The sequence below is a fragment of the Rattus norvegicus genome, chromosome X, assembly GCF_036323735.1.
Source record: "Rattus norvegicus strain BN/NHsdMcwi chromosome X, GRCr8, whole genome shotgun sequence".
NCBI lineage: Eukaryota > Metazoa > Chordata > Mammalia > Rodentia > Muridae > Rattus > Rattus norvegicus.
The window spans coordinates 23,860,243-23,874,688 of NC_086039.1; the positions used below are offsets into that span (position 1 = coordinate 23,860,243).

Consider the following 14,446-nt stretch of genomic DNA (forward strand, 5'->3'; position numbering starts at 1 on the left):
TAGCAGAACAAAGTAACACTAGAGATAATCTGATGGCGAGAGGCAAGCGCAGGAACCCAAGCAACAGAAACCAAGATTACATGGCATCATCGGAGCCCAATTCTCCCACCAAAGCAAACACGGAATATCCAAACACACCAGAAAAGCAAGATCTAGTTTCAAAATCATATTTGATCATGATGCTGGAGGACTTCAAGAAAGACGTGAAGAACTCCCTTAGAGAACAAGTAGAAGCCTACAGAGAGGAATCGCAAAAATCCCTGAAAGAATTCCAGGAAAACATAAATAAACAAGTAGAAGCCCATAGAGAGGAGACGCAAAAATCCCGAAAGAATTCCAGGAAAACACAATCAAACAGTTGAAGGAATTAAAAATGGAAATAGAAGCAATCAAGAAAGAACACATGGAAACAACCCTGGATATAGAAAACCAAAAGAAGAGACAAGGAGCTGTAGATACGAGCTTCACCAACAGAATACAAGAGATGGAAGAGAGAATCTCAGGAGCAGAAGATTCCATAGAAATCATCGACTCAACTGTCAAAGATAATGTAAAGTGGAAAAAGCTACTGGTCCAAAACATACAGGAAATCCAGGACTCAATGAGAAGATCAAACCTAAGGATAATAGGTATAGAAGAGAGTGAAGACTCCCAGCTCAAAGGACCAGTAAATATCTTCAACAAAATCATAGAAGAAAACTTCCCTAACCTAAAGAAAGAGATACCCATAAGCATACAAGAAGCCTACAGAACTCCAAATAGATTGGACCAGAAAAGAAACTCCTCCCGTCACATAATAGTCAAAACAGGAAACACACAAAATAAAGAAAGAATATTAAAAGCAGTAAGGGAAAAAGGTCAAGTAACATATAAAGGCAGACCTATCAGAATCACACCAGACTTTTCGCCAGAAACTATGAAAGCCAGAAGATCCTGGACAGATGTCATACAGACCCTAAGAGAACACAAATGCCAGCCCAGGTTACTGTATCCTGCAAAACTCTCAATTAACCTAGATGGAGAAACCAAGATATACCATGACAAAACCAAATTTACACAATATCTTTCTACAAATGCAGCCCTACAAAGGATAATAAATGGTAAAGCCCAACATAAGGAGGCAAGCTTTACCCTAGAAGAAGCAAGAAACTAATGGTTTTGGCAACAAAACAAAGAGAAGAAAAGCACACAAACATAACCTCACATCCAAATATGAATATAACAGGAAGCAATAATCACAATTCCTTAATATCTCTCAACATCAATGGTCTCAACTCCCCAATAAAAAGACATAGATTAACAAACTGGATACGCAACGAGGACCCTGCATTCTGCTGCCTACAGGAAACACACCTCAGAGACAAAGACAGACACTACCTCAGAGTGAAAGGCTGGAAAACAACTTTCCAAGCAAATGGTCAGAAGAAGCAAGCTGGAGTAGCCATTCTAATATCAAATGAAATCGATTTTCAACTAAAAGTCATCAAAAAAGATAAGGAAGCACAGTTCATATTCATCAAAGGAAAATACCACCAAGATGAACTCTCAATCCTAAATATCTATGCCCTAAATACAAGGGCACCTACATACGTAAAAGAAACCTTACTAAAGCTCAAAACACACATTGCACCTCACACAATAATAGTAGGAGATTTCAACACCCCACCCTCATCAATGGACAGATCATGGAAACAGAAATTAAACAGAGACGTAGACAGACTAAGAGAAGTCATGAGCCAAATAGACATAACAGATATTTATAGAACATTCTATCCTAAAACCAAAAGGATATACCTTCTTCTCAGCTCCTCATGGTACTTTCTCCAAAATTGACCATATAATTGGTCAAAAAATGGGCCTCAACAGGTACAGAAAGATAGAAATAATCCCATGCGTGCTATCCGACCACCACGGCCTAAAGCTTGTCTTCAATAACAATAAGGGAAGAATGCCCACATGTACGTGGAAATTGAACAATGCTCTACTCAATGATAACCTGGTCAAGGAAGAAATAAAGAAAGAAATTAAAGACTTTTTAGAATTTAATGAAAATGAAGGTACAACATACCCAAACTTATGGGACACAATGAAAGCTGTGCTAAGAGGAAAACTCATAGCTCTGAGTGCCTGCAGAAAGAAACAGGAAAGAGCATATGTCACCAGCTTGACAGCACACCTAAAAGCTCTAGAACAAAAAGAAGCAAATACACCCAGGAGGAGTAGAAGGCAGGAAATAATCAAACTCAGAGCTGAAATCAACCAAGTAGAAACAAAAAGGACCATAGAAAGGATCAACAGAACCAAAAGTTGGTTCTTTGAGAAAATCAACAAGATAGATAAACCCTTAGCCAGACTAACGAGAGGATACAGAGAGTGTGTCCAAATTAACAAAATCAGAAATGAAAAGGGAGACATAACTACAGATTCAGAGGAAATTCAAAAAAATCATCAGATCTTACTATAAAAGCCTATATTCAACAAACCTTGAAAATCTGCAGGAAATGGACAATTTCCTAGACAGATACCATGTACCAAAGTTAAATCAGAAACAGATAAACCAGTTAAACAACCCCATAACTCCTAAGGAAATAGAAGCAGTCATTAAAGGTCACCCAACCAAAAAGAGCCCAGGTCCAGATGGGTTTAGTGCAGTATTCTATCAGACCTTCATAGAAGACCTCATACCAATATTATCCAAACTATTCCACAAAATTGAAACAGATGGAGCACTACCGAATTCTTTCTATGAAGCCACAATTACTCTTATACCTAAACCACACAAAGACCCAACAAAGAAAGAGAACTTCAGACCAATTTCCCTTATGAATATCGATGCAAAAATACTCAATAAAATTCTGGCAAACCGAATCCAAGAGCGCATCAAAACAATCATCCACCATGATCAAGTAGGCTTCATCCCAGGCATGCAGGGCTGGTTTAATATACAGAAACCCATCAACGTGATCCATTATATAAACAAACTGAAAGAACAAAACCACATGATCATTTCATTAGATGCTGAGAAAGCATTTGACAAAATTCAACACCCCTTCATGATAAAAGTCCTGGAAAGAATAGGAATTCAAGGCCCATACCTAAACATAGTAAAAGCCATATACAGCAAACCAGTTGCTAACATTAAACTAAATGGAGAGAAACTTGAAGCAATCCCACTAAAATCAGGGAATAGACAAGGCTGCTCACTCTCTCCCTACTTATTCAATATAGTTCTTGAAGTTCTAGCCAGAGCAGTCAGACAACAAAAGGAGGTCAAGGGGATACACATCGGAAAAGAAGAAGTCAAAATATCACTATTTGCAGATGATATGATATTATATTTAAGTGATCCCAAAAGTTCCACCAGAGAACTACTAAAGCTGATAAACAACTTCAGCAAAGTGGCTGGGTATAAAATTAACTCAAATAAATCAGTAGCCTTCCTCTACACAAAAGAGAAACAAGCCGAGAAAGAAATTAGGGAAACAACACCCTTCATTATAGATCCAAATAAAATAAAGTACCTCGGTGTGACTTTAACCAAGCAAGTAAATGATCTGTACAATAAGAACTTCAAGACGCTGAGGAAAGAAATTGAAGAAGACCTCAGAAGATGGAAATATCTCCCATGCTCATGGACTGGCAGGATTAATATAGTAAAAATGGCCATTCTACCAAAAGCGATCTACAGATTCAATGCAATCCCCATCAAAATACCAATCCAATTCTTCAAAGAGTTAGACAGAACAATTTGCAAATTCATCTGGAATAGCAAAAAACCCAGGATAGCTAAAACTATCCTCAACAATAAAAGGACTTCAGGGGGAATCACTATCCCTGAATTCAAGCAGTATTACAGAGCAATAGTGATAAAAACTGCATGGTATTGGTACAGAGACATGGTATATGGTACAGAGACAGACAGATAGACCAATGGAACAGAATTGAAGACCCAGAAATGAACCCACACACCTAAGGGCTCTTGATTTTTGACAAAGGAGCCAAAACCATCAAATGGAAAAAAGATAGCATTTTCAGCAAATGGTGCTGGTTCAACTGGAGGTCAGCATGTAGAAGAATGCAGATCAATCTATACTTATTACCCTGTACAAAGCTTAAGTCGAAGTGGATAAAGGTCCTCCACATCAAACCAGATACACTCAAACTAATAGAAGAAAAACTAGGGAAGCATCTGGAACACATGGGCACTGGAAAAAATTTCCTGAACAAAACACCAATGGCTTATGTTCTAAGATCAAGAATCGGCAAATGGGATCTCATAAAACTGCAAAGCTTCTGTAAGGCAAAGGACACTGTGGTTAGGACAAAACGGCAACCAACAGATTGGGAAAAGATCTTTACCAATCCTACAACAGATAGAGGCCTTATATCCAAAATATACAAAGAACTCAAGAAGTTAGACCGCAGGGAGACAAATAACCCTATTAAAAAAGTGGGGTTCAGAGCTAAACAAAGAATTCACAGCTGAGGAATGCCGAATGGCTGAGAAACATGTAAAGAAATGTTCAACATCTTTAGTCATAAGGGAAATGCAAATCAAAACAACCCTGAGATTTCACCTCACACCAGTGAGAATGGCTAAGATCAAAAACTCAGGTGACAGCAAATGCTGGCAAGGATGCGGAGAAAGAGGAACACTCCTCCATTGTTGGTGGGATTGCAGACTGGTACAACCATTCTGGAAATCAGTCTGGAGGTTCCTCAGAAAATTGGTCATTGAACTGCCTGAGGATCCAGCTATACCTCTCTTGGGCATATACCCAAAAGATGCCCCAACATATAAAAAAGAGACGTGCTCCACTATGTTCATAGTAGCCTTATTTGTAATAGCCAGAAGCTGGAAAGAACCCAGATGCCCTTCAACAGAGGAATGGATACAGAAAATGTGGTACATCTACACAATGGAATATTACTCAGCTATCAAAAACAATGACTTTATGAAATTCGTAGGCAAATGGTTGGAACTGGAAAATATCATCCTGAGTGAGGTAACCCAATCACAGAAAAACACACATGGTATGCACTCAGTGATAAGTGGTTATTAGCCCAAATGCTTGAATTACCCTAGATGCCTAGAACAAATGAAACTCAAGACGGATGATCAAAATGTGAATGCTTCACTCCTTCTTTAAAAGGGGAACAAGAATACCCTTGGTGGGGAATAGAGAGGCAAAGATTAAAACAGACAACGAAGGAAACACCCATTCAGAGCCTGCCCCACATGTGGCCCATACATATACAGCCATCCAATTAGACAAGATGGATGAAGCAAAGAAGTGCAGGCCGACAGGAGCCGGATGTAGATCGCTCCTGAGAGACACAGCCAGAATACAGTAAATACAGAGGCGAATGCCAGCAGCAAACCACTGAACTGAGAACGGGACCCCCGTTGAAGGAATCAGAGAAAGAACTCGAAGAGCTTGAAGGAGCTCGAGACCCCTTATAAACAACAATGCCAAGCAACCAGAGCTTCCAGGGACTAAGCCACTACCTAAGGACTATACATGGACTGACCCTGGACTCTGACCTCATAGGTAGCAATGAATATTCTAGTAAGATCACCAGTGGAAGGGGAAGCCCTTGGTCCTGCTAAGACTGAACCCCCAGTGAATGTGATTGTTGGGGGGAGGGCGGCAATGGGGGGAGGATGGGGAGGGGAACACCCATAAGGAAGGGGAGGGGGGAGGGATTAGGGGGATGTTTGCCCGGAAACCGGGAAAGCGAATAACACTCCAAATGTAAATAAGAAACACTCAAGTTAATAAAAAGAAATTACAGTGATGAACTTTGACAATGTAGGACTTTATCTCATAGTCTGTCTTCCTCAGTGAGGTTTTTGTTTTAGAATATGATGCTGTTGGTAGTGGACATTATTAGGTTGTTTAAACTATAGAATGACTTAGTCAAATTAGTATATTCAAAAGAATCTCGTGGGTTTCTACTTCTGTGAAGGTAAATTAGATATACTTTCCTTATTCTTCTTGCTAAGTATAACTAATATTCTAGAACATTGTATGTAGGGGAAAGCACCATAAGATACTCTAGAAAGTAGAGACTGTTTGGTGGTGACCTTGGGCCCTAGGAATGCTTGAGCAGTGAGTTCTCTGGATTTGCTTTTAATCTTTATATCACAGACTGGATATTACACACGCTGACAGGGAAACTGGAAGTATGAACCACTGTAGACCAATACTCTCTGCCTGTAAGCCAACCTAGTAACAGACTTATTTTTATTTTTACATAAAAACTGCTCTACTTGAGCCAAACACCACAAAAGAAATAGTGGTTCACCCTCACCCTTACCGTCACCAAGAAAAACCTTACAACTATCTTCCACTCGCAGGCTATAATGAAATGTATTGCTTTACCAGATCCTGTTGAGGAGGTGTCAGGAAAGGTCAAATGAGAAATCAAAGCATACTCTTACCTCTTACACCCGCCAGCAATGCATGCCCACCTTCACATACTACAACAGTCACAGAATGCCTGCCCAAATATAAGATGAGAATAAATTAAAACTCACATGTTTGGACTTAAACTGAAAATTCTTTATCATACCAAGAATCATGAAGTTTTCAAGTGCAGATCTCAGACAGATTAGAAAGAAAACAAACACCACGAAGCTAATTAGAGAATTTCAAAGCAACTTTCATAGAAAAAGGTTTTTTGACAAACAATTAAAGACATACTCAAAATAAATTGAACATAGAAATCCAGCAAGATGGCTCAGTCGATAAAAGGGAAGATCCCTGGAACTCATGGTGAAAAGACAGAACAACTCCTGAATGTTCTTCTCTGATCTTCACACACACACACACACACACACACACACACACACACACACACACACACACACACCATAACATTTTAAAATTAAAAAACAATATTTAAAGGATCAAATGCAAATTTAATAAACAATAACAAAAAGAACCAACCCCACAATAACCAAATTAAAACCCTTGCCAGTTGCACATCAAATCATTGAAAGACTGGAACAAATACTCTCACACTGAAAGCAGACAAGGTGGCAAGGTGGCCCAGTTAGGGTAAGAGGATCCATAGGCAGGCAACAGAGTCAGGGATAACCCCAGATCCAGTTGTTGGAGGACCCACATAAAGACCAAGCTGCACATCTGCTACATATGTGCAGGGGACCTAGGCCCAGCCCATGTTTGTTCCTTGGTTGGTGGTTCGGTCTCTGGGAGCCCCCAGGGGTCCAGGTTAGTTGAATCTTGGTCTTCCTGTGGAGTCTGGATTCTTTTCAGATCCATCAGTCCTTCCCACAACTCTTCTACAAGACTCCCCAAGTTTCATCTCATGTTTGACTGTGAGTCTCTGCATCTCTTTCCATTGGCTGTTGCAGGAGCCTCTCAGAGGACAGTTATGCTAGACTCCTGTCTACAGGCATGACAGAGTATTATTAGTAGTGTCAGGTATTGGTTCTTGTCCATGGGATAGATCTTAATTTGGGCCAGTCATTGGTTGGCCCTTCCCTCCATCTCTGTTCAATCTTTGTCCCTGCACATCTTGTAGCAGGACACATTCTAAGTCAAAGATGTTGTGAAATGCTGTCCTTATCCTTCCACTAGGAGTCCTGCCTGGCTACAGGAAGTGGCCACTTCAGGATCCATATCCCCTACTGCTAAGAGTTTCTTCTGGAATTGCCCCCATAGACACCCTTGGGCTTCCAACTATCTCAGGTCTCTGGCATGTCCTAGAGATTGCTCCTTCCTCCCACCTCTGATTTCAGTTCTCTCTTCCCTGCTCTCTCTATACCTGATCCCTCCTTGCCCCCATGTCCTACTCCCTCCCCAACACCCTTCTCTCACAGTTAACTCCCTCCATCCAACTCCAATATCTATTTCATCTCCCCTTCTGAGAAAGACTTAACCATCCTCCCTTGGGCCTTACTTGTTATTTGGTTTCTTTGGGTCTATGGAATGTATCATAGGTAGCCTGTACTTTATGGCTAATATCCACTTATCAGTGAGTACATACCATGCATGTCATTTTGGGTCTGGGTTGCCTCACTAAGGATGATATTTTCTAGTTCTACCCATTTGCCTGGAAAATTCATAATGTACTTTTTTGATAGCTGAATAGTATTCCATTGTGTAGATGAACCACATTTTCTATATCCACTCTTTGGTTGATGGACATCTGAGTTGCTTCCAGTTTCTGACTATTATGAATACAGCTGCTATGAACATAGTGGAGCACGTGTCCTTGTGGTATGGTAGAGTATCTTCTGGGTATAGGCCGTGATGAAACATCATGACCAAGGTAACCTATAAAATAAATGGGCTTGACGTTTTCAAAGAATTATTAAAGTTCATGATGGTGTTGGTTGAACAAAGGCATAGTGGCCAGAACATCTTTATCTTTAAGCAGGAGGCAAAGAGAGAGCCCATGGGAATGGCAAGAGTCTTTGGAAACTTTAAAGCCCATCCCCACTGAGATACCTTCTCCAACAAGGCCATACCTCCTCATCCTCCTGAAACAGGTCGCTAACCAGGGACCAAACATTCGAACATATGAGCCTATGGAAACATTCTCATTTAAACCACCATAGCAACATATGATTATTTTTCAAATAAGATTCTTTAGTAATAAAGGAGAACTAGGTTAATTTTTTACAAGCCAAATGGCTAAAGGCAGTTGATACCAAAAGAGAATGGTAAAAGAATAAGTCTTGGAATACCAGAAAAGAAGAAAAAAACAGTAAAAAAAAGACAAAAAATAATTGATAAATATAATAGACACCTTTGGAATTTCCAAATTGCATTTACTGGGATAAAAATTACAACACTTTCAGCGTATATACAGAAGCCATTTAGGGCCAGGGAGATGGCTTAGCAGCTAAAGGCCTGCTACCAATGACAACCTTAGTTTGAGTCCCAGAACTCATATGGTAGAAACAGAGAACCACTTCTATGGGCAGACTGTGGTATGAATGTACCCACTCCAAACACATACTAACTGAACAAATAAACATTTCTTAAAGAGAATATATTTTAGACAGTCGTAAGTGGAGTCCATTTAAACTGACAAAATGTCAATATCTACTAATATAATTTACTTATTTCCTTATTTAGTTTTAATGCTAAAGACTCAACAAGGCCTCGTGGATACCAAACATACACACTGCCACAGAGCTATATCTCTGTTTTTTCTTTGTATATCTTTTAAATATACATTACTGATATTAAATTATACAGATAATGTAGCTGGGGATATAACTATGGTTGATCATGCACTTAGTATGCTTAAAGTTATGGTTTCAACTTCTTGTTCCTGCCAAAATATATGGTAGCACACACCTTTAATCCCAACACTTAAGAGACAGAGACAGCGTATCTTTGGTTTTAAGGCCAACCTGGTTTATAGAGGAAGACACTGTCTCAAAACAACAAAAAGACAGAAATAACAATCTAAATCAATATTATAAATAAATCAATATAGGATTCTAAAATTAATTCAGGTAATTCATAGGAAATGAATAACCATAAAGCTGAACAATAGGAAACAAAAAAAAAAAACAGTACCATTACTAAAATGGTAGTCTTACTCTCTAATTCATAGGCAAATGAATGGAACTAGAAAATATCCCGAGCGAGGTAACCCAGTCACAACACACACACATATGGTATGAACTCACTGATAAGTAGATATTAGCCACAAAACTCTGATTGCCCAAGATACAACCCACAGACCACATGTAGCTCAAGAAGGATGACCCAAGTGTGGATGCTTCAGTCATTCTTAAAGGGGAACAAAAATACTCATAGGAGGAGATATGGAGACAAAGTTTGGAGCAGAGACTGAAGGAATGGCCATTCAGAGCCTGCCCTACCTCGGGATCCAGCCCATATACATACAGCCACCAAACCCAGACAATATTATGGATGCCAAGAAGTGCATGCTGACAGGAGCCTGATCTAGCTGTCTCCTGAGAGGCTCTACTAGAGTCTGACAAATGCAGAGGCGAATTTTCACAGCCAACCATTGAACTGAGAATGGGGTCCACATTGGAGGAGTTAGAGAAAGGATTGAAGGAGCTGAAGGGGTTTGCAACCCCATAAGAACAACAATACCAACCAACCATATCTCCCAGAGACTAAACCACCATCCAAAGAGCACACATGGACAGAACCATGGCTCCAGCTGCATATGAAACAGAGGATGGCCTTGTTGGGCACCAATGATAGGAGAAGCTCTTGGTCATACCAAGAGCTGGAGCCACCCCCCCCCAATGTAGGGGAATGTCAGGGCAGGGAGGCAAGAAGGGGTGGGTATTTAGGTGGGGGAATACCCTCATAGAAGAAGGGAGAGGGGAGGGGCTTATGGATAGGAAACTGGAAAGGGAATAATATTTGAAATGTAAATAAAAAATTCAATAAAAAAGAATAGTCACATCATTATGAGCACATCCTAGGTTGTCAGTATGTCAATATGAGTACATCCTAGATTAGTCAGTATATGCTATAGGCTTTCTCATACCTGTCACATTAATTAGTTGAAAACCTAAGCCCTCATTGGTTGGTTATAAGATAACATTCATGAGTAGCACTTGTGTTTTTGTGAAAGGAACCCTAGAGAGCTGCCATGTGGAAATTTAAGAAAATAGCTGTCTGTCAACTGGAAAGCAGGCCCTTACCAGATGTAGCTCTCTGCTCTTGCTTTCCTGCTTCTAGAACGTTGTGAAATAGGTATCTGTAGTTTATAAGCCATTTCTTTAGCCTATAGGGTTTTGAGACAGGGTCTCGCTGTATAGCTCTCACCAGCCTAGAACTCACTATGTAGATCAGAATGAACTTGAACTCACAGAAATTCACCTGTCTCTACATCCCAGTGCTAGGATTAAAGGTGTGTATCTGCCATTGCTGCTTTTTTTTATAGCAACCCAAATAGATTTAAGACAATGTGGATATGAAAATTCTTTTTTTATGAAAATTCTTTAAATATTAGCCTATATCATCTGCATAGAAAGTTCAAGACTAGCTTTGGCTGTGTGTCATGCTACTGTCTTAGAAAAACAAAGAAACAAAAATATTAATAGAATTTAACAACACAGAACACACACACACACACACACACACACACACACACACAAACACCACTGAGGTTTTGAATTTTCAAACAAAACCAAAGCAAGTAGTGGTTTTTGTTTGTTTTTCTAAGTAGGGTTTATTCTGTTGTGGCAAGGTTAATATTTAACTTTAACTTTTTATTTAAAATTAACTTACTGTCTAAATAAGGTAAAGAAACAAATCATATGGTTTTATCAATGGATATAGGAGAAAGCATTGGTCGTAATTTGACATACTTCATGATAAAAAAAATCTCTCCAAAAAGTGGGAAATGAGAGAAAATACCTCAACTGGATGATTGAGTCACTACCACAACACATCTCACTTAACAGACCACAAATTAGGAATCCAAGCTGTGCCAGATGCCATGATTGTCTACTGCATTTTCACCTTTGTAAATCTAATTGATGCTGGATTTGAAGGACTTAGGGTTTTGGTTTTCAGAGACAGTCTCTAATACATAGGCTAGTCCCCAATATGTGCTAAACTTGCAAAATTTCTAAGATTTGGGGGTTTTGATTGAGGACTCAAAATTAAATATCCTATAATCTATTATGAAACCAAGTATTCACATAATTCTTCCTTGGATGTCTTTCTTTGTCTAGTCTGGTATATCTACTTAAAAACAAGTTTCAAAGTATTTTCAAAACTGTGGGATGGGATCTTGACTTTTTCTTCTGCAAAGTAAGCACTGTGTTCTGTAAAAATTTTGTGGTGACTATTCCCTTTTCTGGATCTTTATGAGAATTAATTTGATAATTAGGTATCAGCTGTCTACTAAATGCTTGTGGCTCCTAGGATTTATTAGTGCTAACAATTACAATTACAGTGACAAAAATGAAAAGATATTGAAGTGCAAATTGTAGGCAGCTACAGTAATGTTCAGCCTCTCTGGAGCCTACTTCTCCGGACTTTCTGTTTTTCAGTTCCTTCTGTGATCCTTAAAGAGTGGTCTGCATATAAAGGGAAATCACCTCAGACCCCCGAGCTGGTATCTGCACTCACTTTTCGGGAATGGACTTGCCCAAACCTCAAGAAGCTCTGGTTAGGCAAAGCAGTTGAGGACAAGAACAGGAGGATGAGGGCTTTCCTGGCCTGTATGAAGTCAGACACTCCCAGTATGCTCAATCCAGCTAATGTTCCCACCCACCTGCTACTCATGTGCTGTGTACTCCGGTAAGCTGTACAACACGCTCCTACTTTCCTTTTTGACCTCTTCCTTAAGTGTTTTCTTATAGCATTTCAAGGTGAAGAGATTTTATAGTTTGTGCTTGACTTAGCCTTAGCCTTCAGAAACATTAGGAATGATTGTTATATGGGTAATCCCAGTTTGTGATCCCATGTCATCATTTGGACATACATGAATTCAATTTTTTATTTAAAAATATTATAGAGCCATTTAGTTTTTGTGGACGAGTGTTTGCCTGAAAATATGTTTGTGTACCATGTGGATGCAGTTCACCCAGAGGCCAGAGAGGCTTTGCATCCCCTGGAACCTGAGTCAGACTTAATTGTGAACCACTGTGTGGGTGCTGGGAATCAGACTCTGGGTCTTCTGGAAAAGCAGAGTGCTGCTAAACATTTAACCATCTCTCCAGCCCTGATTTGTTTGATCTTTATGTTTTTTTGCCAACAGTCCTTGTTCATTGTTTATTTTTCCTTTTTTTTTATTACTTCACCAATTATCAAGGTTCCTCCTCTTTTTATGCATCCTTTGTTTTGGTTGATTCTCTCCCTCATGCCTTCTCTCTTGCCTCTCTGTGCTTCTCCTTCCTTGTTAACTCCCATTTCCCCTTTTCCATCTTCACTTCACGTGTTCTACTATTCTGTTCCTCTTAGAGCCTCTGTTGTTCCTCCCTTCATAGACCCATTTCTGGTATCTTGACTGTACGTACATTCACTTCCACCTAAATACACATAGGCACAAATTACCAGCTAGGATAGGGTGAAACAGCATGTGGCATCTTTCTTTCTGACCTTAGCTTACTTTACATATCTTTCTGTTGCTTATCTTTTTTCCTTTCTTTCTTTCTTTCTTCCTTTCTTCCTTCCTTCCTTTCTTTCTTTCTTTCTTTCTTTCTTTCTTTCCTTCCTTCCTTCCTTCTTTCTTTCTCTCTTTCTTTGAATTTTAATTTATTTGGTCTTATTTATCATAATGATGCCTTAGGAATGATTGTTATATGGATAGTCTCAGTTTATGATCCCTTGTCTTCACTAGGATATGCATTGATGTACTGTTGCTGTGACAAAATTCTATGACCAAAGCGAGTTGGGGAGGAAAGGGTTTATTTGGCTTACACTTCCATATCACTGTTCATCACTGAAGGAAGCCAGGACAGGAACTCAAACAGGGCAGGAACCTGGAGGTAGGAGTTAATAGGACCATGGAAGGCGCTGCTTACTGGCTTGCTCCTCATGACTTTCTCAGTCTGCTTTCTTATACAATCCAGGACCACCAACCCAGAGTGGCACCACCCACAATGGGCTGGACATTTCCCATTCCCCATAATTAAGATAATGCCCTACAGTTGGATCTTATGGAGGCATTTCCTTGACTAAGGTTCCCTTATTTCAGATAATTCTAGCTTGTGTCAAGTAGGCATAAAGCTATCCAGGACAAATGGACTCTTGCTATGTTACTAAGCTTGTCTGAACTTTTGTGCTCAAATTGTTCAGCATCCCTAGTGGATTGTATTATAGGCATACATGCCTACATCCATTCAGTTGTTTTTAATCTACCCACATTCATATATGTTCTTCTAGATTGTTGGGTTATATTCCAACTATTATGCTATTATACTATTGTCACAGTATTTTACTGATTAATTGATAGATACTTCTTCCCAGTTCTTAGGGATTTCACTCAGTGGTCTCAAAAAGGTTTAAAAAAAAGAAACCTGTGTCTATTAATTTTATGTATATATGTATTTGGTTGCATGTATGTCTGTACACCACGTGCATGCAGTGTCCACAAAGGTCAGAAGAGGCTGTCAGATTCTCCAAAAATGGCATTAGTTATGCTTGTGAGCCTCTGTGTGGGTGCTATTAATCAGACCACCAAACTCTCTCTACAGTTTCAAGAAAATATTTTCATGAAATGCTCATTTTAGTGTTCCTTTGTCAATGTATCTGGAGTAAACACCCAGGAATAGAACTTCTGGTTCCAATAAAACAGTGGTTCTCAACCTTCCTAACTCTGGGACCATTTAACAGTTCCTCATGCTGTGATGATGCCCACCCATAAAATTATTTTCATTGCTATTTCATAACTGCTACTGCTATGAATAATAATTTAAACATTTTTGGAGACAGATATTTGAGAAAGGGTTGCATACAGC

The 14,446-nt window shown here is 39.4% G+C and overlaps 1 protein-coding gene across 4 annotated transcripts in view; it reads left to right on the plus strand.

Moving 5' to 3' along the window:
• Fam120c (family with sequence similarity 120 member C) overlaps window positions 1–14,446 on the plus strand; it is a 156,971-nt gene that overhangs the window by 95,154 nt on the left and 47,371 nt on the right. For all 4 annotated transcript variants that reach the window (XM_063280060.1, XM_039100523.2, XM_063280063.1 and 1 more), the window contains exon 10: window positions 12,035–12,284. In XM_063280060.1, coding sequence (XP_063136130.1) covers window positions 12,035–12,284 — 250 coding nt within the window. The remainder of the gene's footprint in view (window positions 1–12,034; window positions 12,285–14,446) is intronic.